Source organism: Dryas octopetala, chromosome 2 (assembly GCF_963921425.1).
Source record: "Dryas octopetala chromosome 2, drDryOcto1.1, whole genome shotgun sequence".
Lineage (NCBI taxonomy): Eukaryota > Viridiplantae > Streptophyta > Magnoliopsida > Rosales > Rosaceae > Dryas > Dryas octopetala.
In genome coordinates, this window is record NC_141367.1 from 29,999,916 (window position 1) to 30,023,488 (window position 23,573).

Genomic DNA, 23,573 nt, shown 5'->3' on the forward strand with positions numbered 1-23,573 from the left:
TCTACCAAAAACAGGAGAAATTATTATTGCATCCTTGATGACCAAGTGACCGAGAAATGAATTTGCTTTCAAACAAATTTCCCTGTAATACAAAGTTTTTTATATTTATCCAAAAATACAATCGTAACAAGTTATTCTAATATTCATGCCTCCGTCAGCAATATATAAAGAAACAGACTAATCGTCAGAAAAATCTTAAATGTAGAGAATAGTCATAGAAGATAGAACTAACCTATTTCAAACAAAACAAAAAACTCATACAATTCATCGTTCCATCCAAATGCTAATCTTGGAAATTTGCATACAATACCCAAAAGAAACAATTTCGGACAATGAATACACAAGTTATTAAGTTATATGAATTAAAGAGGATAAATAAATAAATTTAAAGAATAAAAGAGCAATAATACTACATACGGCTGAGGCCATTTGTTCTTTTTAAGAAAAAATAATGATTAATAATTCAAAGTAAAATGCAGACTACAAATCCCTACATACTCTGCTGTTCACCCCCACCCTATACAATTGTAGTTCTGATGATTTGGCAATAACGCTAATCTTTGTGTAGGCAGGCACAAAGAGGACATCACCCTCATTAACTATACCATCACCCTCATTAACTATACCATCCTCAGGCAAACCTGCATCAAAATTTCCTTTCCCAGAGGTGATCAGGAAAAGGGATGGTCCTGGGACTGAGGGAAAAACTACCGATGCAGACTGAGGAAGATTACAGCTGTCGACTTCAAATTCTTCAAAAGGTGGGAGATACCTTGTTGTGTGTGGATTCAAGGAAACCCCTTGCAAAATTTCAGGAGAACCCTGCAAAATCATAGTCAACAGAATATAGCAGCTGATAGAAGAACAAATTTGTCCACACCATTAAAATGTCAAAACAAATACAAGAATCTAATGTCTATTGGATGAAAGGTGATAGATTGAACATTCTTCAGGAAAATTTAAAATAAAAATTTATGCATTTTTTGTAGGGAAATTTTGAAAACCTAACTATTTTCTGAACCCATTAAAGGCTTTTGACCTTGGCTTTAGAGCCTTCGGACTATGACCATTGTGAAGTGCTCGAACCCCCAAAGTTGGGCATATTATTAGGGCTCTAAAAAGGGTCATTTGTCTTTGATGGGTGAAAAAAAGATGTCAGTTTTCAGAATTTCCCTTTTGTGTAGCAAAAGATAATCATTACCTGTCTGTATTTGAGCATAGATAGAAGTGTTTGGACATCCATTTGCTTTGAGGTAAGGCCGGCACGAACAACATTGTCAGAGGTTGCCATACACTCAATGCATTCACCAGAAATATATGCATGGGGTTCATTCGGCCCAAGATATAATGCTTCACCACGCTTCAGCTTCACATAGTTAAGAAAAAATGCTGCTATTGCACCCACATCAGCTGGATATTGACTCTCTAATCTGAGTACCAGTTGTTCTTTAATCGTCAATTGCCTTTTCTGATCCAATGAAGGAAATTAAAATATGGTGAGTGAAGAAAACCTAGTGATGAATCAACACAAAGAAGGTGGATAAAAGGTAGTATTCCAGTTATACTGACCATTGAGGCAACAAAAACATTCCTCTATCACTTTTTTTTTTGACAAGTCTTATCAAAACACCACCATACTCGATAACTTTTCCCATAAAAGCTAAACAGCAGTAGTTGGAATCATCAACTGTCTTTATCTCAGTGGTCAATGACTAGATTATATTTACTTCTATTTAGCATATCCTTTTGGATATGCTCTTAGAGCTTTCATGTTCTCTATATATTTGTTAAAACAGCATCTAGTTATGTGTTTATTTACTCCGGTTACAGCACTCGACATGACTAAAGTAACCCTCATCAAGCAATTCTTCAATGGCAAATTGGCAACAATAAAAATATGCACTAAACTGCATACAGATAACAATACTGGAAATCACCTTTTTCTCTTGATTCAGACGCCTTTTCAGTTTAGATATCATCACAGAAATTGTATCTTTACTTAATAACATAAGTTGACTGAAGATGGACTCTAAATCTGTTTTTACTTTCCCATTCTCACGTCGCTCACTAACAGGTAGAATTTGCTCTGCATCTGCCACCCCAACCAATTCTGCAATCTCGGGAACACTCCTGAGCATGTCTTTTAGCTCCTGGAATATATATATAAACATGCAATAAGTACAAACAAATCATATGGAGAATGAGACATTGTTTGAAAAGTATAAGGAGCATGAGAAATGGTGGGAATTCAAAAGAATACTATTACATGGTTCATAAAAATCTCATTTCATACATCCTTTAAACTTGAGGGAAAAAGATGAAATCTCTTTGCAGGTAATTACTTGAAAAAAGTTCAAAATTGATTTGTGTATTATCAAAACCAAGTCTTTATGCTCCAGAAACAGAGGGGAAAAAAAACACTAAAAAAAGGGTCTTTATTTACTGATTTCAACTGCAGTTCTTACATTCAGACAACTTCTTACAAAAGAACTAATTGCTACATGCTCTGTATCATGACATGCAGTGAAAACTAAAAAGAAAAGGCAAAGGCAGAGTTGATGCTCCATTACTAAGGATCTGAATCATCACAGCTATAATTCTTAATTAACATGAAATTCATAAGAAACCTCATTTAAACCTAGTCCCAAGTTCAAAAGACCATCCTTGTACTGATGATAAGCTACGATCACCTGAGAGCTTATGATCAACAACCTAGACATACTGTTAAACATACTAAAAAGATCATATCCAACTATAAATATACCCAACAAAGAAACAGACCAAATGACCTCTAAACCATGATATATGTCTTACCTTGAGACTAATAAACCCGCAGAGAGCCTCAAATTCTGTAAGTGCCAATGCCATTTCAGGCTTGTGATTGTCATCTCTGTAAATACTCGGGTGTAACTTGTGCAACAACCTAGCCAATTCTTTATCCGGGTGAGCCTGTATCGATAAAGCCTTCCCAACTGAAAGTACCTAAAATCCCACAATAAACCCAGAGTCCATAATCTTGCAATACCAATTAAACACAGGAATTTACTAACATTTTGCAGCAGAAAGTTTTAAATCTCAGACTCACAGACTGTCAAAGAGCATTTAATTTTCCTTTACTTCTTCAGCATTTTCTCAGCAACCAAATACAGTACGGAAAAACATACCTTACACAAAAATGGAAGATCAGCTCCCCACTTGTTGACAACCTTGTCCCCAAGCACACCCGGATCCTCCGAGATCCACGCCTTGAGGCTCACGGGCTCCGACCCGCAATTGGCATACGACGGCCCAGATTCATGCGTCCCGATCCAGAACTCGGCGTAGGGCTTGGCCGGGTCGATGTCCGAACCGGAATTCAGAGCGAACAACCTGGCGACCTTGGATTTGCGACCGACAATTCCCCAATCGTAATTTTTCACAGAGCATCTGAGCCTGATGGGCCTCCGGCTCCGCTTCCTCTTCTTCTTCATGTTGTTGTTGTAATTGTTGTTGTCCCACTCTACGAGCTCCATGCGCTCATTTCGGGCATGTGATAGAAGCTTCACCAATTGACCCAAATTGCAGGAGAAGACGGAAAGAAAATGATGGAGGGAAAAGGGTTGTGTTAGTTGCGGAATGTGGAGAATAACCGATAGTCAAAAGTCAAAGCTGTCAGCGTCGGTCTTTGCATTGATTTTTACCTTGGGTTGTTAGTGGGTCGGATCCTGTTTAATCCGGTGTTGGTTATGGTTCTTTTGGCTAACTGAGTTTGGGTTGGTAGCCTAGGAGGAGGCTAAAATTACGCGTGGATCTAGTCATCTAGGGCTGTTTGGGCATTCTGTTATTTTTCACTTTTCACTTTTTCAGTGCTTGAATTTGTTGGGTTTGCTTGTGATATGTCTAAACGACACCGTTTTGTAAACCAACGAAATCAAGATTCAAGACTGTAGCTGTACACAACCAAATCTAGGATATGCCAAATGCATGGTAATTAGATTCCCAACGGTGCAATGTGATGTGCGAGGACATGTAACATGGGGGGGGGGTGGGACGAGGAATGAATTAATTTAACAAGCGTCAAGGCTTGCAAAGGACCCTGGGCCCGTGGAGACTGACATGTTCTGTGGGCCTATGGGCCCATGCCAATGATGCCATTCCAAGTGGGTGTCGTGGACCCCTGGTGCCCTTCGTAGTTTAACCCATGTGTCCACATTGCCACCTGGTAAGTATATAATACATTAAGACCAATAAATCACAACACAACAGATGTGTCAAATCTTGTTCATGCATGTACATTATAGTATATGGTTACACTTAGACCCCTCCCGATCTCTCTTGTTTAGGCACAATTCTACAATTGTTGTTGGCGTTCAAATAATTTTGTTTTATGGTTTTTGTTGATTCATGAGGCTTGAGCATATCATTTGCCTAAGCTTTTGACAACTTCACCTATGTCTTGCCCTAAATTAGGCAGCAAAATGACATTGTTTTGAAATAACTCCTAGTATCAATAACACACCAAGCCAGCAATAATACCCTATACAAAACAACATTATGGGCTAAGTCCATATAATCATCAAATGGACCCTACCTCGCGTGCCACATTATTGTTGCTCTATTCAATCATCAAACAACTCTACACCTTTACTCGTAAATAATTTTATTAGTTTTGGAGTGGAACTGGTTAAAACTCTCAATTATAAATCCAAAGGCGACCCTTCAGATCTGAGTACTTTACCTTTTATCTAATATCAATTCTAATTTATAAGTTTATTTATTGTCAATTAGATCCACCCAAAACCAGTTGTTCCCCATGCAATTTTGTTCCTTTTCATGCATGAGAGAATTGGGATTTTGATAATCTGGCTATGGAATATATCACTCTTGTACTGCAACATGTTGCAGACATAGATAAATGAATATGCACATGGATTGGTACTGTACTACTGTTGGCTGATTTCAGGCTTTAAGCACTGAAGCCCAACAGTGAGTTCCTAATGCAAAAATATAACTGTCAGAGTATTAATTAATAAACTTGTATTTTCATCAACATAAATACATTATGATCAGAGGGCTGCCACCCATTTTTATTTTCTTATCTAATAATTGGTTTCCTTTCCTTTATTTGTTTATCTGTCATATATTATATAGTTTATTTTTTGGACCATAAATCCCATAAAATCAGTAAGAGCATTGCCTCCTCAGTCCTCAGTCCTCACTCAACTCACTTTCATTCTGCAATTTTTCCCATCCCCAAAAGCAAAAGTTTCATTGGAAACCCCATATAGGAGGGTTCTTTTCCTAGCCTTTCGGTGCTTAAATTCAACCACTTTCATTCTCTTTACCCTTCTCTTTTTATTCTTTTCTGATAACTAGGGGCAATATAACCAGTTCATCAGAGTTGTCCCTCTGCTTGAATTTGCACACTTGATCTGATCCTCCAATGCTGAAATCTCTCAGTCATGCTTAAAGCTCAGACAAAATGGAAAAGCAAAAGCTGCAGCTACAAAGTCTGACTTCTTATTCCCACAATTCAAATTCCTTCCATCTTTTCCTTTCCTTTTGACCACAAATCTGTTGACATCCAATGTCATTCTTGGCTCTCTGGTGGGTTTTAAAAACTTCAGGTTTTCTTTGAATTCAAAAGCACAGTGGAATTGGTTGGAGTAACATCTTTCAGTTTCAGAACCACTACTCTTTATGAAAGACTACTGCTTGCAACCATGGCCATTGAGGTGTGCTCAGAGATTTCCAGTCCCATATTCAGTCCAAGAATTTCATTTTCTCATGATCTGGACAAGACCAATCTTGTGTCAAAAGAAGGGCAAGGATTAGGCTCCTCTGTCTCGGATTCGAATTCCGATTTCGACTTCTGCATTCTCAACAACCTTGCTCTAGAGTTGTCTTCAGCAGATGAGCTTTTCTCCAATGGCAAGATTCTACCTGTCCAAATCAAGAAGAAACTCAATGCCACCAAAGAAACCCATCAGCCTGATGAGGCTGTTAGTGTAAATCCTCCACCTGCTCACCATCATCCAACAGCTAGAAATACAGAGAAGAAGAAGAGGTTGAAAGAATTCTTAGACGGCAATGTTGATGCAGATGAAATTGATGAGAAGCCACCAACAAAGCCTTTCTGGCAGTTCAGGCGAAGTAGCAGCCTCAACTGTGATAGCAGTACTGCTCGTGGTAAGAGCTTAATTCGGTCATTACAGTTTCTGTCGAGAAGCAATTCAACTGGGTCAGCTCCAAATACAAAGCAAACACTACTTCCAAAGGAAACTCATCACAAGCAGCAGCATTTGCAGAAACAACCATCTATTTCAAGCAGAAGATCATCATCATCATCATCATCATCAAGTTCAAATACATATTATACTTATTATAACCATTCATGGTCACAAAAGCCCTCGTTAAGGAAGAGCGGATCTCATGGCAATGGGGTTAGAATTAGTCCTGTTCTGAATCTCCCACCACCTTACATTTCAAGAGTAACTGTGAGTTTTTTTGGGTTTGGTTCTCTCTTCTGTAATGGAAAGTTTAGGAAGAAGAAGAAATGAAGGTTCAGTGAATCCTCCAAGTACAGATGAAAGTAGCTGTCTACTTTCTTGTACCATTAGCTACCATGTGATCATAATCTGTAAAATGAAGAAAAATTTAGTAATAAGAAATAGTAAGAATCTTATTATTTTGTATACAAAATTGAAAAAAAAAAAAAAAAAAAGAAAGAATAATTCATGGGCTACTTTGGTGATTTGGGGTGAAAACTACAGTGGGGGAACTTTAGGGACAGTAATTATGCATCCATATCAACTTGTTACTGGCTTAGGAGACAAGATAAACAAGGTATCTTTCTTTCATGGCTCTAGCTCCCAAGTCCCATCCCTTTCTTTTGTGCTTTTGATTTTTTTATTTTTCTATTCCAAAATGAGTAATTAGGAAAGGACCCTCTTTTTCTTCATTTGAACATTGATTGAGAGCTTCTTTTCGTCTTTTGCGTATTAAATTAAAATTCTAGCATTGCTTAAGATCCTTCAGTTTTGTTTTATTTTGTAGTATTAGGACAAAAACAGTGTACTTCAAGAGACTGTTTTAACAAAAAATAATAAATTATCAAGACCCCAAGGGGTCCCTAAACTTTTAGTCTGATAATTAAACATTGTTGTACTTTAGTTATAGCTTTTGTTAACCACCATAACATGGTCCATTACTTGAGCCATCTGTCTCTGTTTCCATGATCATTTTTCCTAAGAAGATCAAATCATCAAGTCCTTTTCCACGAGGCTCAAAATTCTGTCTCTTTAATCGGGATAATAAGGAGGATTACAAGGGGGCAAGAGGTTCCGAGAAGACTAATCCTACTAAGATTGATCACACATCAGTGATTTCGAACATCATTTACGCAATTTGTCATCTTGATTTCAGTATGGTTTAGAGGGGATTCTGTGATGATTCAAGGTGCCCCTTGTACTCTCCAAGCCAATGGTTCATTGGCTTTTGGTAAATAGGAATTTAGTTTGCCACCATAGTTGCTATATTGACCATTATTAGAATTTAAAGATCAAATAAAAGGTTGAATAATTGGGGCATAGACTTTTCATGCTTATGCACATGTTTTTATTGTTTCTAAGAAAATTTCTTTGTATCTGAGTACTATTAAACTCACTTAACTTATTTATTCATAATTTTTTATTTATTTAAATTTTAGGCCACATCACCATTCACTAATAAGATAAGAAAGTGATACATATACTGATATACTTACATGTCAACTAACTTTGTTCAACAAATCTGATGAATTAACATAATCGATTCTGAATTCATCCCCATCCAATCGTCTGTTAGAAGGGAGTCACCGTGACCCTGACCCTCATCAATCGGAATATTCCGGTCCCATTGTGGGCCGCAAGCAACCCCAAAATAGCAATAACTTCCAGCAGTTTGTAATTCCAGTTCTTAATTGTTTTTGGAGGTTGGCAATCTGGACCAAGCTTGATTCTAGTAAAGTCCTAAAGCTTGCAACAAGATTACTGGAGCTCTAATTGGGCTGGACCTCAATACTTGAATAAATTGGAGCCCAGTGTACCCAATACAGCAGCAACCAGTAGGCGGACGCGTATTCAAGGACAAGTTGCCGAGTCAAACACCAGCCTTGGACCTTGGTTCTTCTGTATCTGCCAGTATTCAAATTCAAGTACCCCCAAAGAATGACAGGTCAATGTCATCCAAGCACAAAACCCACGAGTCTAAAATGGAAGTCAAACAACGAGTAAACGAGCCAACAATGAAAGCTACGATCATGAGATCATGTTTAACAGTGGAGACAAGCCTTGAGGAGCTCCTCCTTCAGAGACTTGAGGGAAGTATTGTTCTATCAAAATAAGAATTGTATCATATTTAGGGTTGGGGGGGGGGGGTAAAGATAAGACTCCTCATTTTTCATCTTTGGATTAGATAATCTTCGTCTCGTCTGATTAGGGAATTGTAGTCCAATTCCTCAATGTTAGTCATTATTATAAATAGAGGCTCCTGAAAGCTTGAAACTTGCTCTCTCGGACGAATATTAGCATAGAGTATCATAAGATTGTAACACCAAGCCTGGAACTGTTGAATCAGGGTTTTGAGTCGGCTGAAAGTTCAAGATGCTTCTGATTTGGAAGGGGATTGAAGAAGCAAGTATCAGTTTTCAAATTTTCAAAAAACAAATCAAATGTGTGAAGGGCAGATGCAAAAGAGATGCACCATCCATCTCATACTAGTAGGACAGATGCAAAAGAGAAGCAATATATTGTTGAAGATTTCATGAAACTACCATGTATCAGACCAACTCTACACTCAGAAGATAGAATCTCAAAAGTCTAACTACCAATATACAATGAACAAGGAAGAAGTAGTAGAACTCATTATTGTATAAAATTTTAATGTGATGGCAATTAGCAGGGGAAGAAATGAAAAGATGCACAATTATGAAGATCAATACTACAGATCAAGCAAAAAGAAGATGCTAAAGGTAAAGTATGGCGCAGGTAGCTGAGCAGGGAAGGCAATTTGTGACATGTGAGTAGTGGTCAACAGTTATGTTTTGTTACTATTCATCGTAACTTCGAAAGCTAGCCCAAGCCAGAAATAAAAAGACCAAGTGTTTGAGCTATACTGCCTTAAAGATACACTACTTCCAAGAGACTATGACACAGAATTAGTCATCAAAAACTTGCATTTAGCCGAGAAGTATCAACTACATTCCAAAGAGCAGGGGTTATTAAATACTTACAATGTGCAGAAAAGAAAGAAATATACTACAGCATAATAAAGGCTTCAGAATCCATTTCCATACAAACAGTTATTTCCCTAGCCAGTCCTCTCTCATGTTCACTGATTTCAAGATAATGTAGATGAAGAGAACAGCTAAAAGATTCAAAATTCCTTTTTAGTACCAGAAATAAATGAAAAAGATTCAAAATTGACAAGTGGTGTGCACCCAAATAAAGATTCCAAAAAAAAGAAAACCCAACTAAAGATGAATACTCTGATATCAAATGCAACTGAAATATAAGATAGTCACAAAATCAAAGCTCATAGCACAACTGTTCTTTTTTATATAAAAGCATCTGCCCAGCTTTCCTTTATTTACATTTATTCATTAAAGGAGAAAGAAAAATGAATTATAATTAATAAACAAAATTAGCGTTCCAAAGCAACTGAACATTCACCACAAGGTACAGGGGATTCAATGCTTTCATCGAATCCCTATGTCAAAACCATGGTGTGGCATACCACTAATTAGCGTTACCAACAGCAACAGTCAGAAAACAGAGCCTTGAAACATTCCACAGAAGGCACCATTCACTCCCTTTGCTACCTCTGCAAAAAGAATTGCCAACAGTTCAAAATTTAAAAAACTTGTGAAAAATTTCACTCAGAGACAGACACAAGCTTAAATCATCAGAATCAGACGCAGCTGAAAACGAATTTATTGATCGATAAGTGATAAAAAGAGAAAGTGGGAGAGAGAAAGCGGGAACTTTGAATTCCATATTCTTCTTAGCTTATGAAACCCCAGGACAAGTACTCAACCAAATTGAGGCCAATTTCATAATTTGGAGCTAAAAGACACAAAACTATAAGAACCCCATTTCTCATTACTCTGTTTCAGTGCCTCAAATATTCTCATCAATGAAAGCTAAGACTTTTGAAGTTTTCAGAGAGAAAACAGAACTAGAAGAAAGCAGTTACCTTGGCATTTTCAGGGAACTCAGGAACCTTGTACGTCTCAGCTGAGACCTCCGTCAACCACATCCCCGGAAACAACGCCTGCAACAACCACCATAAATATAATTATTAATATTTTTTTTTTAATAAAAGGAGGAAGAAGAAGAAGAAGAAGAAGAAGAAGAAGAAGCCAGATATAGTGACTTTCACAAGCCCTGAGAAAAGAATTTGAATTGACTTACATCCAATTGCTTCTGAACAGCTCTTGGGCGCTTCTTGGGCCGGCGGGGAGGCCGGTGGCCCAGCATCGCCATGAAATCTTCCTCGATCTCCTTCTTGGTAAGCGACACTGAGAACTTGGGCCTCTCCTTCTCCGGACCCGAACCCGAACCCGAACCCGAAGCCCCTCGGACCAGCCTCGGCGAATTCACGCCATTGTTGTTACCCCCCTCACTCCTTAACGGTGAGTAATTCGCCTTCTTCTCCTCGATTCTCAACAACCCCTTCGCACCACCAGCACCGCCACCAATAGGAGCCTTACAGGCGGCCCTCCTCGTCCTCAGATTCCACGGCCTCACCTCCTGCGCCGCCGCCGCAGGCGATGATTCCCTCTCCTCCTCCGCCACCTCAGCATCCTCCTCGTCCGCCGTGACGTCAGTAGCGCCAGCCACCACCGCCACTGCCACCCCCTCCTCCCTCAAAATCGCGTCTTTCATCTTATTTGCCGCCGTTTTGAGATCAAACATGAGCTTCTCCCGCACCGCCTCGATCCCTTCCTCTCCGTCGTCATCGTTTTCGATCCTCGGCGGCCGAGGAGCCCGAAGAAGCCTCCGCCCCGCGAACTCCGATTCTCTACGCCGGACCGAGCTCGCCAATCTCGGAGCCGAAGATCGCCGATCAACGGCCGAGGCATCTCCGACACCACCGCCGGTCTCGGAGTCCACCTTCATGCACCTCAGGTACTTCTGGCTCCCCCACTTCAAATCCCACGGCAAGTTGAAATTGTGCAGAGGCTTCGTTCTCTCGGACCCCATCGCCATGGACTTAGCAGCCACTCTCTCCTCCGACACACCTATATACACCATTTATTGGAAACTCGGACCAAGAGAGCCACTCTTAGATCACAGCTCTCTCTCTCTCTCTTTCTTATTTTCTCGGAAAATCTCAGGGATTTTCTAGGTAAGGGAAAATTTTCTCCCGGAGAGCGCTATTGGGATTGTTGTTATTGTTTTGTTTCTCTCATAAATCGCCGGGAAACGCAAGTTTATATACGAGTGGGAGAAGGGAGGAGAGAGAAAGAGAGAGCGGGCGTTTTTTTTTTTTTTTTTTTTTCAGGGAGAGAGACGTCGTTTAACGTTCGGGTTATAACTTATATATCAAAGCCTACTAATGTGCGCCATAGTTTCATATGCACACCGCTGGGGTTTCCCGGGTGATACGTCGTTTTTGAGTGACGCTGCCCGTAACCACCATCCGATTTGGGCTGTCCTCTTTGATCTCTTCTTGTGGCCGTCGATTCAACACTTATTTTCATTTAGGCTTTTTTTTTTTTTGGTAAGCTCAATAAAAATCTAATCACAAAAAGCACAACATGGTTTGAGAGTAACCAACACTGTAATTGTGGCTACCATAAAAATTAGAAGCCCCAACAAGTATTAATGTAATTGTGTAATTGCATTCAAGAGTAGATGTGTAAATTGTGCTATGTGCTTAACAATTTTCTTGCTAAAAATGCTACACAATCTATTCACATTGTTTTATTTTTCTTTGTTTTGCCAAATATTGACTAGAGTAATCCATCATATTTGTATGGACTTACTCTTTGCACTTGCATTTTGTTTTTTTTTTTTTAACTCTAAACTTAAAATTAATGTTTTATTTTTTCTATAGCATAAAAAAAAAAAAAGTGAGATAAGCTTAATGGAAATACAAATAACGCCATTCAATTCTAGCGAATTCTTTATTTTATTACTACATTTTGGCGGATTTGGAGCGCGTTGTTCAAATTTTGTTTCATTTCTTTCTATTTTTCTGAACAAATTCTTGTTTTATTTGAGTTACTAGTTTTGGATGCATTTCTCAATTTTTTCTAATTAGTAAATGTTAAAAAATTCCATTCCAGATTTTAAAATGATAAAACATTTCATGTTTATAATTTCTTTTAGTCCGGTCCATTAAACATAGTGAATTATTTATTTTATTACTATATTTTGCCGGATATGGAGCGTGTCAATCAAATTTTGTTTCATGTCTTTCTATTTTTTGTAACAAAATTCTTATTTTATTTTAACTACTAATTTTGGATGCATTTCTCGCTTTTTTCTAATTAGTAAATGTTAAAAAATTCTCTTCCAAAATTTATAATGATAAAAAATTTCATGTTTTAAATTTCTTTTGGTCCGGTCCATTGAACATAGTGAATTATTTATTTTATTACTAAACTTTGCCAGATACGGAGCGTGTCAATCAAATTTGTTTCATCTCTTTCTAATATTTTAAACAAAATTCTTATTTTATTTGAATTACTAATTTTGGAGGCATTTATCAATTTTCACTTGACTTATGAATTATTTTTAGAACCAAATGACTTAGAGAAGTTTCTTAAATTGAAATATTGATAATAAAACCTAGAATAAGTTGTGTACAATAAATAAATGCTAGTGGCAAAAAAATAAAAATAAAAACCAATGTGACCAACGGCTAACATGACAAAGTAAGTATGCTTTGTGTTTGTTCAACAAAAAGTCAAGTCCAAGAAATGGTCAAACGAAATAATTTTTTTTATAGAAAAAGATATCAACTTTCTCCCACAAGTCACAACTTTCTTATTTATTAATTTAATTTCATAATGTAGTTTTATGGTTGGAACTAATAATTTTTTAGATTGTCCTTTATAGATTAGTTTTATTAAAAAAAATCAATTAATCAGAAATCGTTTAATTATATAATTGTGACAAGTCATATAAACTAATGATTTTAACAACATTTAGATTTACCGTTTATTTATTTGATAACAATTATATGACCAAACAATTTTACAAAAAATTAACCAAATTAAAAATCATTTAGTAATATAATTGTGATCACATAAACTAATGATTTTGATAATAGTTAGATTCACCATTTGTTTATTTAATAATAATTACATGACCAAACGATTTTTTATTTAATTAATTTTTTGTAAAAATGATCTTTAAAATGAACGATTTCAATCATAAAACTATACTATATCTACAAAATTAGAATAATAAAAAAGAATGTTGAAGAATAAAGTAGTTACCATTCTTTATTTTTGAGAGCTACTATTTGCACACCTTTTTTTTTTCCTTTTTGCACACCCATATTAAAAAAAAAAAAAAAAACTATACAGCCCCTCCACCCAATCCACCTAGCCCCTCAACCCCCTTACCCGACCCACCCCTCCTTCCTTCCCCCTCCGACCTCCCCCTTCCACCCAACCCACCTAGCCCCTCAACCCCTGCACCGACCCCCCCAGCCCCTGCACCACCAAAACAGCCACCACCACCACCTTTTTCTTCCCCCTACCTAAGCCAAAACAGCCACCACCACTACCACATTCTTCTTTCTCTCTCTCTCTCTCTCTCTCTCTCTCTCTCTCTCTCTCTCTCTCTCTCTCTCTTGCCCAAGCAAATAGCAAAAAAAAAGGGTGGCAGGTGGTTCGGCACTGGTCTGCCGAACCACCTGCAACTTCTTCTTTTTTGTCTGCTTGGGCGAGAGGTGAAAGGAAATGAGAGAGAGAAAGAGAGAAGGAGAGAGAGAGAGAGAGATAGAGAGAGAGAGGAAAAAAGAAGTGGTGGTGGTGGTGGCGGCTGTTTTGGCTCAGGTAGGGGGAAGAAGAAGGTGGTGGTGGTGGTTGCTGTGCGTCATTCAGAGAAGATGAGAGAGAGAGAGAGAGAGGGAGAGAGAAGGAGGTGCCAGTTGGTGCTGCGGGGTACAAGGTGGTGGTGCGTGTGTGTTGACAGAGAAAGGGAGAGCTTGTGAGAGATGATGGGGGTGTTTGTGCTAGTGTGTGTTGACATAGAAGGATAGGGTGTGTAATGAAATAAGGGTATTTTGGTAATGAGTTGGGTGTGTGTTTAGAGGTTTTGAATTTGAGATAAGCGTGTGGGGTGTGTAAAAGAAAAAAAGATAAAAATGGTGTGCAAAAAGAAAAAAAAAAGATGTGCAAATAGCAGCCTCTTATTTTATTACTTTTCACTTGGAATAGTCATAATGTCATATTTATGAGTCAAAACACTTTGTTTTGAGAGATTAGAAACATATATGGATATTTAAAGGAGGGGAACATACGGAAATAAAAAGTTTTCACCTTTTTGTAGATCACAATTAACCTATCAAATTTGGTCGAATTCTTTAAGCTGTTCAATAATCATTCGTAAGCCACACTTATAATTTATATAAAAGTGTTACAATTATACGACATAATTTTTCCTATGACAGGACTAATAAGGTCACCATGCTACATGCAGGTCATAGATTCTGAGTTATGAGTCTTATGACTCAGCGATAGCTGAGATTTCTTGGACAAACCGTTAAAGCATCTTCTTTTTTTTTTTGGTCGAACCGTTAAAGCATCTTCAGACTGCAAATAAACTATTGAAAGCGACGGAAAATTAAGGAATATGTAAAGAGAAAGAAAACCAATTGCGATCTGCATATATATCAGCATGCCCAAGCCCAACTCCATACGGTATGTATATGCGGTTATGCGCTTTAATACAAAACAAGGTTTTAACTTCTTTTTTCGTAAACTGGGAGGTAGCTAATTAACTTTGCATTATTGCATACACATCTGCGACAATTATTAAATCCTGCATAAATGAATATCGTATAATGTTATAATTAACAAAATGTTTATTAATATTAATTCTTATGGTGTTCTCTTTTATCTTTTTTGTTGTTTGGTCAATGTTCTCTTTATCTCATCATCTCATTCATCTACTGCTTGGGTTTTGTTTTCTTTTTCGAAGATAATTTGGCGGCAATAATGAATTAGATTTGTTTATTTGTTGGGTAAATATTTAATCATCTAATACTTTAACAAAAAATTACTAAAATTATATTATATATACTAAGATCGACTGTCCCTTTTGGAAAGAGAAGTGTCCTTCAAAATATACACGTTTCACAACCTGGCTAGTGGCTATCACACAAGTGCTAATTTTAAAGAAAACAAGAAATATGTATAAACACTTGCTAATATACCAAAAATTTATATTTTGGAAAGAGAGAAACTTATTAACACCATTAAGGTTTTACAACCCCTGTACGTAATTTTATAACATTGTAGCTAGAATTTTTTTTTGTTGAACCACGTATCTTTTAACCTTCTAGTTGTGTAACATTATATTATGAAGCACAACATTTCATTTGGCACATTAACAAAATAGCTTTTTTTCACATATACTATCCAAACTTTGGCCAATAACCACCTATACTTTAGCACATTACCACATTAGCACCGTTTGCAAAATATGAGTGATTGTTGGGCAAAAATATTTTTATAAGCGGTATTTGAGCATATGATGTAAAGTCTAGGTGGTATATGTGGAAAAAAGCCTAACAAAAAAGGTGTAACACAATTTGAACAATCATGCAAATTCCAAAATGCAAAATATGGCTCTGCACGTGATATTGGTCAGTGTTTGAGCTTCGAAGTTTGACGAATAGAATTATAGAGGGAAGGAAACCCACTCGGGGTCCATGCTCCAACGGCTAGTTGCTTCTTCCTTTTACATTTAGTCTAAAAAAACATGAAGCAACCGACCTTTATACCTCTTTTAAAGCTTGGCTCCCAACCACCAATAAGATTCGTTTCGCTTCTTTCTACTTTTTGTATCCTTAAATGCCATACCCAGAGTTCATGACTACTCAACTCTATAAGCCTCTCTGCCTTTTCAAACCCCAAACTCCAAATCCCAAAGTCTCAACCTTTTTTTTTTCTTTTTTGGTGAACAAAGTCTCCACCTTTCTGCAACCAAAAGAGAGTATTATTTCATCAAAAAATGTCCAGAAAACGACTACCCATTTTCCACAAGCTCTCAAAGCTCCTTAAAGTCTTCATCTTCATTGCCAAAATAAGAAAACTATCATTTGAAAACTCACTTCTTAGGAAATCAAGAAACTTGAAGAAGTTGAAGCTTATGAAGCATTACAATTATGGGTATCTTGAAGAATACGAGTTCTCTCCTTCTAACACTCCCCTAATTCACTACCACAGAAGGCAGTTCATGAAGAACAGCAAAATCCCTCAAGACATATACTCTATGCTCTTTCTCTGCAGATGTTGGGGTAGCTTGAGAGTACTTGAAGGCAATGAAGATGGAGTAGATTGCACTATGGAATCTCTTCCTCTTCCTCTTCCAGCCTCTGGAGATCATGCCAAGGCAGTGGCTTTATTGGAGCCGTTGGATTGGGGAGTTGATGATGAAGAAGCTTCAATTGATCTGCGGGCTCAGAGGTTTATTGAGAGGTTCTATGAAGATATGAGAATGCAGAGGCAGGAATATTCATTATAAAAATCTTATTAGATTTCCTAGCCCCCATGGCATCTTTGTTGCGAATTCATTGATTACTAGTTGGCTTCCCTTGTTTTATTTTTGGTTTGTTCATTGTTTGGTTCTCCACAACATTTTTTGACATTGTGGAGACGGGTTTGCAATTTTTTCCTTTTTTATTTTTTTTATCTTTTTGTGAAATGTTGTTTGATGATTTGAGAATTTGTATTTTTGGAGCAGAGCATCATTTTTATTTACGGCACATTTTCGTCGGAGACATACAACATACAAATTCATTTTTTCCATATTGCATGGGGTATAGATTTGAAAACCAATAAGACTTAATTTGGGATTAGTGTGAAAAAAAAACTATTGTGAAGTAAAATAGTTATGAAGTAAAGTTATCTGTGAAGTAAAACAGTCGAGTGTGGTAAACTATGTTTTCAAAAGTGCTGTGAGTACAAAAAATAGTATGAAGGTGTTTGATAAATTGTAATGTAAAACTATTGTGGCTATTTATAATTACTAAAATGGATGTTGAAAGTGTCTTTTACTTATTTGTTTGGTAAAAATAAAATGTTTTTTTACATGTTTTTGAAATTTTTTACTACAAATTTGTATTAGCATTAATTTTTCAAATAATAACATTATTAAATAAGTATACCTATTATTTTTTTGGGTATATTATAATTTTAATCGTACAAATAAAATATCATAATTAATGTTCATAATATTAAATATAATTAACAATTGACATATTTTTTAATTTAAAATAAACAAATAAAAATATAGATGTTTAAATAGTTATATTATATTGATCGAATAAAATAGGGATAAGATGATTTTCAAACATCAATGAGGGTATTATCAGTAAAATAAAATTTTCATTGTTATTGTGATTCACTGCATATGCTTTTTATTTTTGCTGTGGGGAGTTGAGAATTGTAGGATAAAACACTTTTTCATGTTTTTACCAAACATCAAAACTGTTGTGAGTGATTGAGAATTGTCATCTATAACAACTTTTGAGTTCTCTACAGCAATCCTCTTTTCATAAGATATTGGTTAATCCTAAACAGTAAACATAGTATTGGTGTTTATCTCTGTTACAGAAGCATTGGTACTTAAATATAGATCATCAAGGATTTGATCTATGTAATCTTAGCTAGGATTAAGGATTTGATCTATGTATTACATGGGGCCAATGTTTGCAGGTCCCAAAGTTCCATAAATGTGAAGGGTGTTTACCCAACAATGTCATCATAAGCTCCTAGAAATACACATCGTAAATGAAGACACATATTAATTAAATTGCAAGATTGTCTCCGGCAGTCCAGTTGGTGGAGCATCGTTGTGTGGGTTGTGACTTAGGACAGCTTTTGTTGCAAGTTGCAATGCACATTTTATGGTTAAATGGGGTCTTTTTTTGGATTGATGTTGGCTGACCGCTAACTCCTCTCTCCCAAATTGCGTCCTGTAAACTAATTTCCAGGGAGATGTCATTGACCCTAAAAATACAAGGTAAAAGAAATTTTGCCCATGCACATCTTTTGGGTAGTGATCCCATTTTGAAGACCAAAATTTGATGTGACACGTCTTTTGCTCATACAGTTTCTTTTTTGTAGGTTTTTTATGCCGGAGTCTTTTACGGTGAATGCTTCTCACGATAAGGTGGGTTTCATGTGTTGAGGTATATCCCATAAAAGACTCATTTGTTTTTTTACTACAATTATATTTATATTTCTAATAAAAAACTCAAAATTTTAAATCTTAAAATTCATAAATCTCCCAAAATCATATCTGAACCCAGCCTCCAAAAGAAATTTTTTTTGCACTATAGTTGCACTTGCAAGTGTTACTGCAATGCGATAGCCATGGATCGATACTGTTTAGAGAGAAACACATATGTGCGTCCATCAGCATACTTTTATCCTTATTTGTTAATAACCTAATATATATCTACTCACTTTAGATTCTTTTAAAAGTTATTAGAGGCTATGGCTTATGTTCTGACTTCTGAAGGCCCCAATTTACCAAAAAAAGAAAAATTTAAACTTAAATGAATACAAATAACAAATATGTGAGTAGACACTAGACAGTAAATTGCTTGCTGAAAAATTGAAGTGTGTAACACTGTAACAGTTACCTTTGCTTTTCTATAAGAAAAAAAAAAAAAAAAAGTAAGTCTTTCTTTACACGGGCAGGGCGATTGCATCATTTTAGAACCAGAAAAAGGAACTTCATTAGACATTGGGGTTAGTAGGGTTTTATCTGAATTTGACAATAGACATTTAGGGAGAGGAAGCGGTGAGAGGTGAGTAGTCCGAGAATGGCCGGCAAGGAGGAGTTTAGGGTTTACAACTCGATGACTCAACAGAAGGAGATCTTCATGTCCAAAGTACCTGGCAAGGTCAGCATGTACGTTTGTGGTGTCACCGCCTATGACCTCAGCCATCTCGGACACGCTCGCGCCGGTGTCAGTTTCGACCTCCTCTACAGGTTCACATAGCCAATCTTATTATTTGTCTATTTTTTTTAATGTATATATTTCTACGATATATTATGCTTTGGATCAAATTCAAGCTCCTTTAGAAGATTTGATATCTGGGAAATTTTTGTTTTTGTTTTTTCTTCGATTGAATCTTATTATCTATGTTTTAATTTATAGATTTTCCTATTTATAATTTAGTATAGCTATTAGTGTTGGCCACTGTCAAACACGGCACCATCTGTTTGACATAATATTATTGATTGGAAGCAATTAGGGTCTTATCTTTACTTGGAATATATGTAAAGGATTGAAAACTAGTTTTTGGGAACTAATCATGCATAACATTATATTTAAACATTACAGATACTTAAAGCATTTGGGTTATGAGGTTACATACGTTCGGAATTTCACCGATGTTGATGACAAGGTGAGGATTTTGAACTGTATCATGTGCTGATTTGATTGCAATCCTTCTTTTATCAGCTGCACTCTGGTTTTGATTCATCTATAGCATTAGCACTCCTGTTAGACATTTTTGTTTTATAGGAGTAAACCGGAATACTTAATGTTTCAGTCATTGTCATACTTTTATTTTGTTACCTCTTTCTAGTTAAAACTTTTCTTTTGGCTGGAGTTCAGTACTATAAATCTGCTCAGTGCTCACCATTTTTGAGTAAATTATTGACCTGATTTCATTGCCTTTTTTGTTATGTGCAAAATCAGTTTTCTGGCTGATGCTTTAACATTGTTTAGCATCAGAATATATAAGACAAACTGGTATAGATTTTCTTACAAGAATTTTGGGCATTAATTTTTAATAAAGGTTATAGTTCTTACATACCATCTATATCTGCAAAATTATTTTGGAAGTATCTCTTTCCTTTATCTTGTGCCTGTTGTCATATGTTGGTCCAAGTGAGTAACACTCTAAGCTCATTAACTGGACATATAATACACAAAGGTTTTACTTTACATGTCTTATGTGAATTCCTTGCAAAAGAGTTTAGATTAAACATTGGAATCTGGGATAACAATTAGTTCTTTACTGCATGGTTTTTAATGTCTGTGCTTAAAACTGGCTGTTCTGCTTAATGTTGAAACTCAAGTTCAAATTTGTTTCAATTAAGCTTGTCCTGATGGAGTTATCGTAATTCATTTATAAAAGATGACATGAATAATTTTGTTCTATCTAGTATATGTATCATAGAATATGTTCTCTAACTCATGCAATTTTGTCTTTTGGAAGTTCTTTTCTTGTTCCGTTTTTTTTTCCCTCAGTACTTGGCTACTTAAATGCCCATGTAGAGATTGCTAATGTTTGGACATTTCAGATAATTCGTCGAGCAAATGAGCTTGGGGAAGATCCCTTAAGTTTGAGTAATCGTTATTGCCAAGAATATCTCAATGACATGGATGTTCTCCAGTGCCTCCTTCCAACCCATCAGCCACGTGTTTCTGATCACATGGAACAGATCAAGGATATGATAACACAGGTTCTCTGCTTGCTCCTATGCTTATTTCATATTACGTGATATGGTATGAAAAGCCATCTTCTCTCTCTCTCTCTCTCTCTCTCTCTCTCAATATATTTATATTTGTATAAATTCAGCCTTTTTAGTGCAGTGTACATTGTTCAGTTATTTGTTGGGAATCATATAGCATACAATGGGGAAATATTGTTCGTTGTTTGGCAAGTTATGTTCAGCAGGATATTTCTTCTTTGGATGCCTAAGTGATGCTAAATTGCTAAGTACATACAATATGTAGATATAATAATGTGTGTGTGTGTTTTCCCTATTTGTTTTGAGTCTTTTTTTTTTTTGGAAAAAGGAGTCAATTTTTTTTTTTGTTGCAAAGAGGTTTATTTTTCCCAGAAACTGAAAAACTTTGGAATTTTGAGTTGATTTATCTCTGCCAACAATAATGAAATAATTTGAATTTGACTTTGACAATGATAAACCTGTAGAAGTTTGTTTGTTGTGATGGCCATTTGTTTTGCTTATTTTTTTTCCCATTGGTCTGAAATTTATTTCCAAATGGTTCTGTATCCTGCAGATCATCAACAATGACTATGGGTACGTAGTTGAAGGTGATGTATTTTTTGCTGTTGATAAATTTCCAAATTATGGCCAGTTGTCTGGACAAAAGTTGGAGCATAATAGGGCTGGTGAACGAGTTGCTGTTGATTCAAGGAAGCGTAATCCTGCAGATTTTGCTTTGTGGAAGGTTTGAAAACCCACACTAGGTACCTCATTCTTACAGTTTTTGCTAGTATGTTTCAAATTTCTGATATTTCAAAATATTTGCAGTCTGCAAAGCCCGGTGAGCCTAGCTGGGACAGTCCTTGGGGACCTGGAAGACCTGGGTGGCACATTGAGTGCAGTGCAATGAGTGCACATTATCTAACATTCAAGTTTGATATTCATGGTGGTGGTATTGACTTAATTTTTCCACATCATGAAAATGAGATTGCCCAGAGCTGTGCTGCATGCCAGGAGAGCAATGTGGGTTACTGGATGCATAATGGACATGTTACTAATAACAATGTCAAAATGTCAAAATCCTTGGGTAACTTTTTCACGATTCATGAGGTAAAATGAGGCTACGTTATATTTATATTTTTATATAAATGCTTCTTAGAGCTTCTATGTATTGCAGTCTTATATCAGCATTTAATATATAATATCTTTTCTCTCTAGTAGATTACTGAATGGTACCATCCATTGGCTTTGAGACACTTTTTGTTAAGTGCTCACTATAGATCTCCTCTCAACTACACAACCTTCCAGCTGGAATGTGCATCAGATGCTGTTTATTACATATATCAAGTAAGAGGCTTATCCAGAAATGGATTTTGGCTCACACACATACAAATGGGTTTTAGGTATATATATCTTGTATTTTATGGCCTGCCATTTTTTGATTGTTAGGCTTTGCAAGACTCTGAGGATGCTTTATCTCCATTTCAAGAAGGGGGCCCGAAGGAAGTCACAGAAAAAAATGGTAGAACAGTTCAAATTACGCCAGCTGCCCAGGAATGCATCAGTAAGCTACACAATGAGTTTGAGACTAAAATGTGTGATGACTTGAACACTGCACATATATTGACTGGTGCTTTCCAAGATGCCTTGAAGTTAATAAATAGTTCTTTGAACCTACTCAAGGTAACCATTCGGAACCAGATCCAGCGTGCCTCACTATTTTCACATGCTATCTCCTGCCTTCTTATTTTTGTGTGGGTGTGGAATAACATAAAATATTTTTATTTTGCCTTTTTCTAGAAGAAGCTGCAGAAACAACAACAGCTATCAATGATACAGTCACTAATTGAAATAAAAAAAGAAGTTAAAGAAGTTCTCAACACTTTGGGTTTGCTATCCCCCCATACATACTCTGAGGTGATATGTCCTCTTGCCTGTTTTCTATAAATTTGAAGATGAATACTCTTGTATTGAAGTTATCAACAAGAAAGGAATACTGCATTGTACAGGTTTTGCAACAGTTGAAAGTTAAGGCATTGAAGAGAGCAGGGCTGGTGGAAGATGATGTGGTGCGTCTTATTGAAGATAGAACACTAGCAAGGAAGAACAAAGATTTTTCAAAGAGTGATGAGATCAGAGCTTATTTGACTGCAAAGGGCATTGCACTCATGGATGTAGGCAAGGAGACAATTTGGAGACCTTGTGTGAAAGTAGAACAAGAACAGCCAGTGCTACCCAATGACGAAGAGCAAAAACAAGTCCCAACTGAACAAGAACACAAGGCATTACCAGCTGAACCAGAGGAACCACCTGTTTGAACATGATGGCCTTGTACCTGCCTCAACCCAGAATTTTAAATATCTAATCAGGAATTGAGAAAGTGCTTTCAAGTTTTGATTCATACATGATTCTTGTTGTGTGATATTTTGGGGATTAGGACCAAGTCCCCTGTAGTCTTGGAGTTAGTAACCTTGTTTTACTTGGTCAACTTTTTTCTGATCCTGCTTCCCTACAAACTTCAAACAAGCAGGAAATACCGTATAATAGGACCCCCATTGAAATCAGTTCGACTGTACCCCAGAAGTTCATAAGCAACTTCCATCTAAATTCTTCTAAATTCTTAGGTTGAAACGTGTGGCTGATCATATTATCATTTGGACTTCATTTGTTTTATATGCATGTAATTATTGATTTGAAGTCAAGACAACAAATAAATTGCTCTCCCATTGAACGTCATGGAAATTGGAATGAGTAATTTTGATTAAATTAAACGTCATTGATTTGAAAATGTTAAAGGCTTGTTACAACATATATGCAAAATTCATTGTGGACTGGAACTTTCATGTCGATTGTGGATTAATACAAGTCGCAGCTGGGTATGATTTATTGCTTGCT

General features: G+C 36.5%; 5 protein-coding genes across 5 annotated transcripts; 3 read left to right on the forward strand and 2 right to left on the reverse strand.

Annotated features, from left to right (window-relative positions):
* Nucleotides 1-353: 353 nt before the first annotated feature.
* Nucleotides 354-3,586, reverse strand: LOC147295471 (mannose-6-phosphate isomerase 1-like). Its single transcript, XM_086232021.1, has 5 exons — nt 3,165-3,586; nt 2,815-2,982; nt 1,938-2,150; nt 1,202-1,468; nt 354-822 (listed from the first exon to the last, which is right to left on the reverse strand). Exons 1-5 carry the CDS (start codon nt 3,510-3,512, stop codon nt 481-483), a joined length of 1,338 nt encoding a protein of 445 aa, XP_086088147.1. The 5' UTR covers nt 3,513-3,586; the 3' UTR covers nt 354-480.
* A 2,116-nt stretch (nt 3,587-5,702) lies between these two features.
* Nucleotides 5,703-6,539, forward strand: LOC147295472 (membrane-associated kinase regulator). The gene has a single exon (XM_086234388.1). The coding sequence runs from the start codon at nt 5,703-5,705 to the stop codon at nt 6,537-6,539; it is 837 nt and encodes a 278-aa protein (XP_086090514.1).
* A 2,967-nt stretch (nt 6,540-9,506) lies between these two features.
* LOC147295473 (uncharacterized) lies at nt 9,507-11,509 on the reverse strand. Its single transcript, XM_086233241.1, has 3 exons — nt 10,431-11,509; nt 10,213-10,290; nt 9,507-9,840 (listed from the first exon to the last, which is right to left on the reverse strand). The coding sequence occupies exons 1-3, from the start codon at nt 11,271-11,273 to the stop codon at nt 9,835-9,837; spliced, it is 927 nt and encodes a 308-aa protein (XP_086089367.1). The 5' UTR covers nt 11,274-11,509; the 3' UTR covers nt 9,507-9,834.
* Nucleotides 11,510-16,214: 4,705 nt separating this feature from the next.
* Nucleotides 16,215-16,727, forward strand: LOC147295474 (cotton fiber protein). Its single transcript, XM_086234448.1, has one exon. The coding sequence runs from the start codon at nt 16,215-16,217 to the stop codon at nt 16,725-16,727; it is 513 nt and encodes a 170-aa protein (XP_086090574.1).
* A 2,191-nt stretch (nt 16,728-18,918) lies between these two features.
* Nucleotides 18,919-23,402, forward strand: LOC147295475 (cysteine--tRNA ligase 2, cytoplasmic-like). The gene is made up of 9 exons (XM_086231605.1): nt 18,919-19,205; nt 19,561-19,624; nt 20,529-20,690; nt 21,253-21,423; nt 21,507-21,788; nt 21,900-22,025; nt 22,128-22,361; nt 22,479-22,595; nt 22,688-23,402. The coding sequence occupies exons 1-9, from the start codon at nt 19,036-19,038 to the stop codon at nt 22,994-22,996; spliced, it is 1,635 nt and encodes a 544-aa protein (XP_086087731.1). The 5' UTR covers nt 18,919-19,035; the 3' UTR covers nt 22,997-23,402.
* Nucleotides 23,403-23,573: the final 171 nt, after the last annotated feature.

Coding starts and splice junctions, on each gene's coding strand:
- LOC147295472 (XM_086234388.1), top strand. CDS start 5,703: ATGGCCATTGAGGTGTGCTCAGAGATTTCCAGTCCCATATTCAGTCCA.
- LOC147295473 (XM_086233241.1), bottom strand. CDS start 11,273: ATGGTGTATATAGGTGTGTCGGAGGAGAGAGTGGCTGCTAAGTCCATG. Junction 10,291..10,430: donor CTGTTCAGAAGCAATTGGAT/GTAAGTCAATTC, acceptor TGGTTGTTGCAG/GCGTTGTTTCCGGGGATGTG.
- LOC147295471 (XM_086232021.1), bottom strand. CDS start 3,512: ATGGAGCTCGTAGAGTGGGACAACAACAATTACAACAACAACATGAAG. Junction 1,469..1,937: donor GTCTGAATCAAGAGAAAAAG/GTGATTTCCAGT, acceptor TCATTGGATCAG/AAAAGGCAATTGACGATTAA. Junction 823..1,201: donor CTATGCTCAAATACAGACAG/GTAATGATTATC, acceptor ATGATTTTGCAG/GGTTCTCCTGAAATTTTGCA.
- LOC147295474 (XM_086234448.1), top strand. CDS start 16,215: ATGTCCAGAAAACGACTACCCATTTTCCACAAGCTCTCAAAGCTCCTT.
- LOC147295475 (XM_086231605.1), top strand. CDS start 19,036: ATGGCCGGCAAGGAGGAGTTTAGGGTTTACAACTCGATGACTCAACAG. Junction 19,625..20,528: donor TCACCGATGTTGATGACAAG/GTGAGGATTTTG, acceptor TGGACATTTCAG/ATAATTCGTCGAGCAAATGA. Junction 22,362..22,478: donor GTTCTTTGAACCTACTCAAG/GTAACCATTCGG, acceptor GCCTTTTTCTAG/AAGAAGCTGCAGAAACAACA.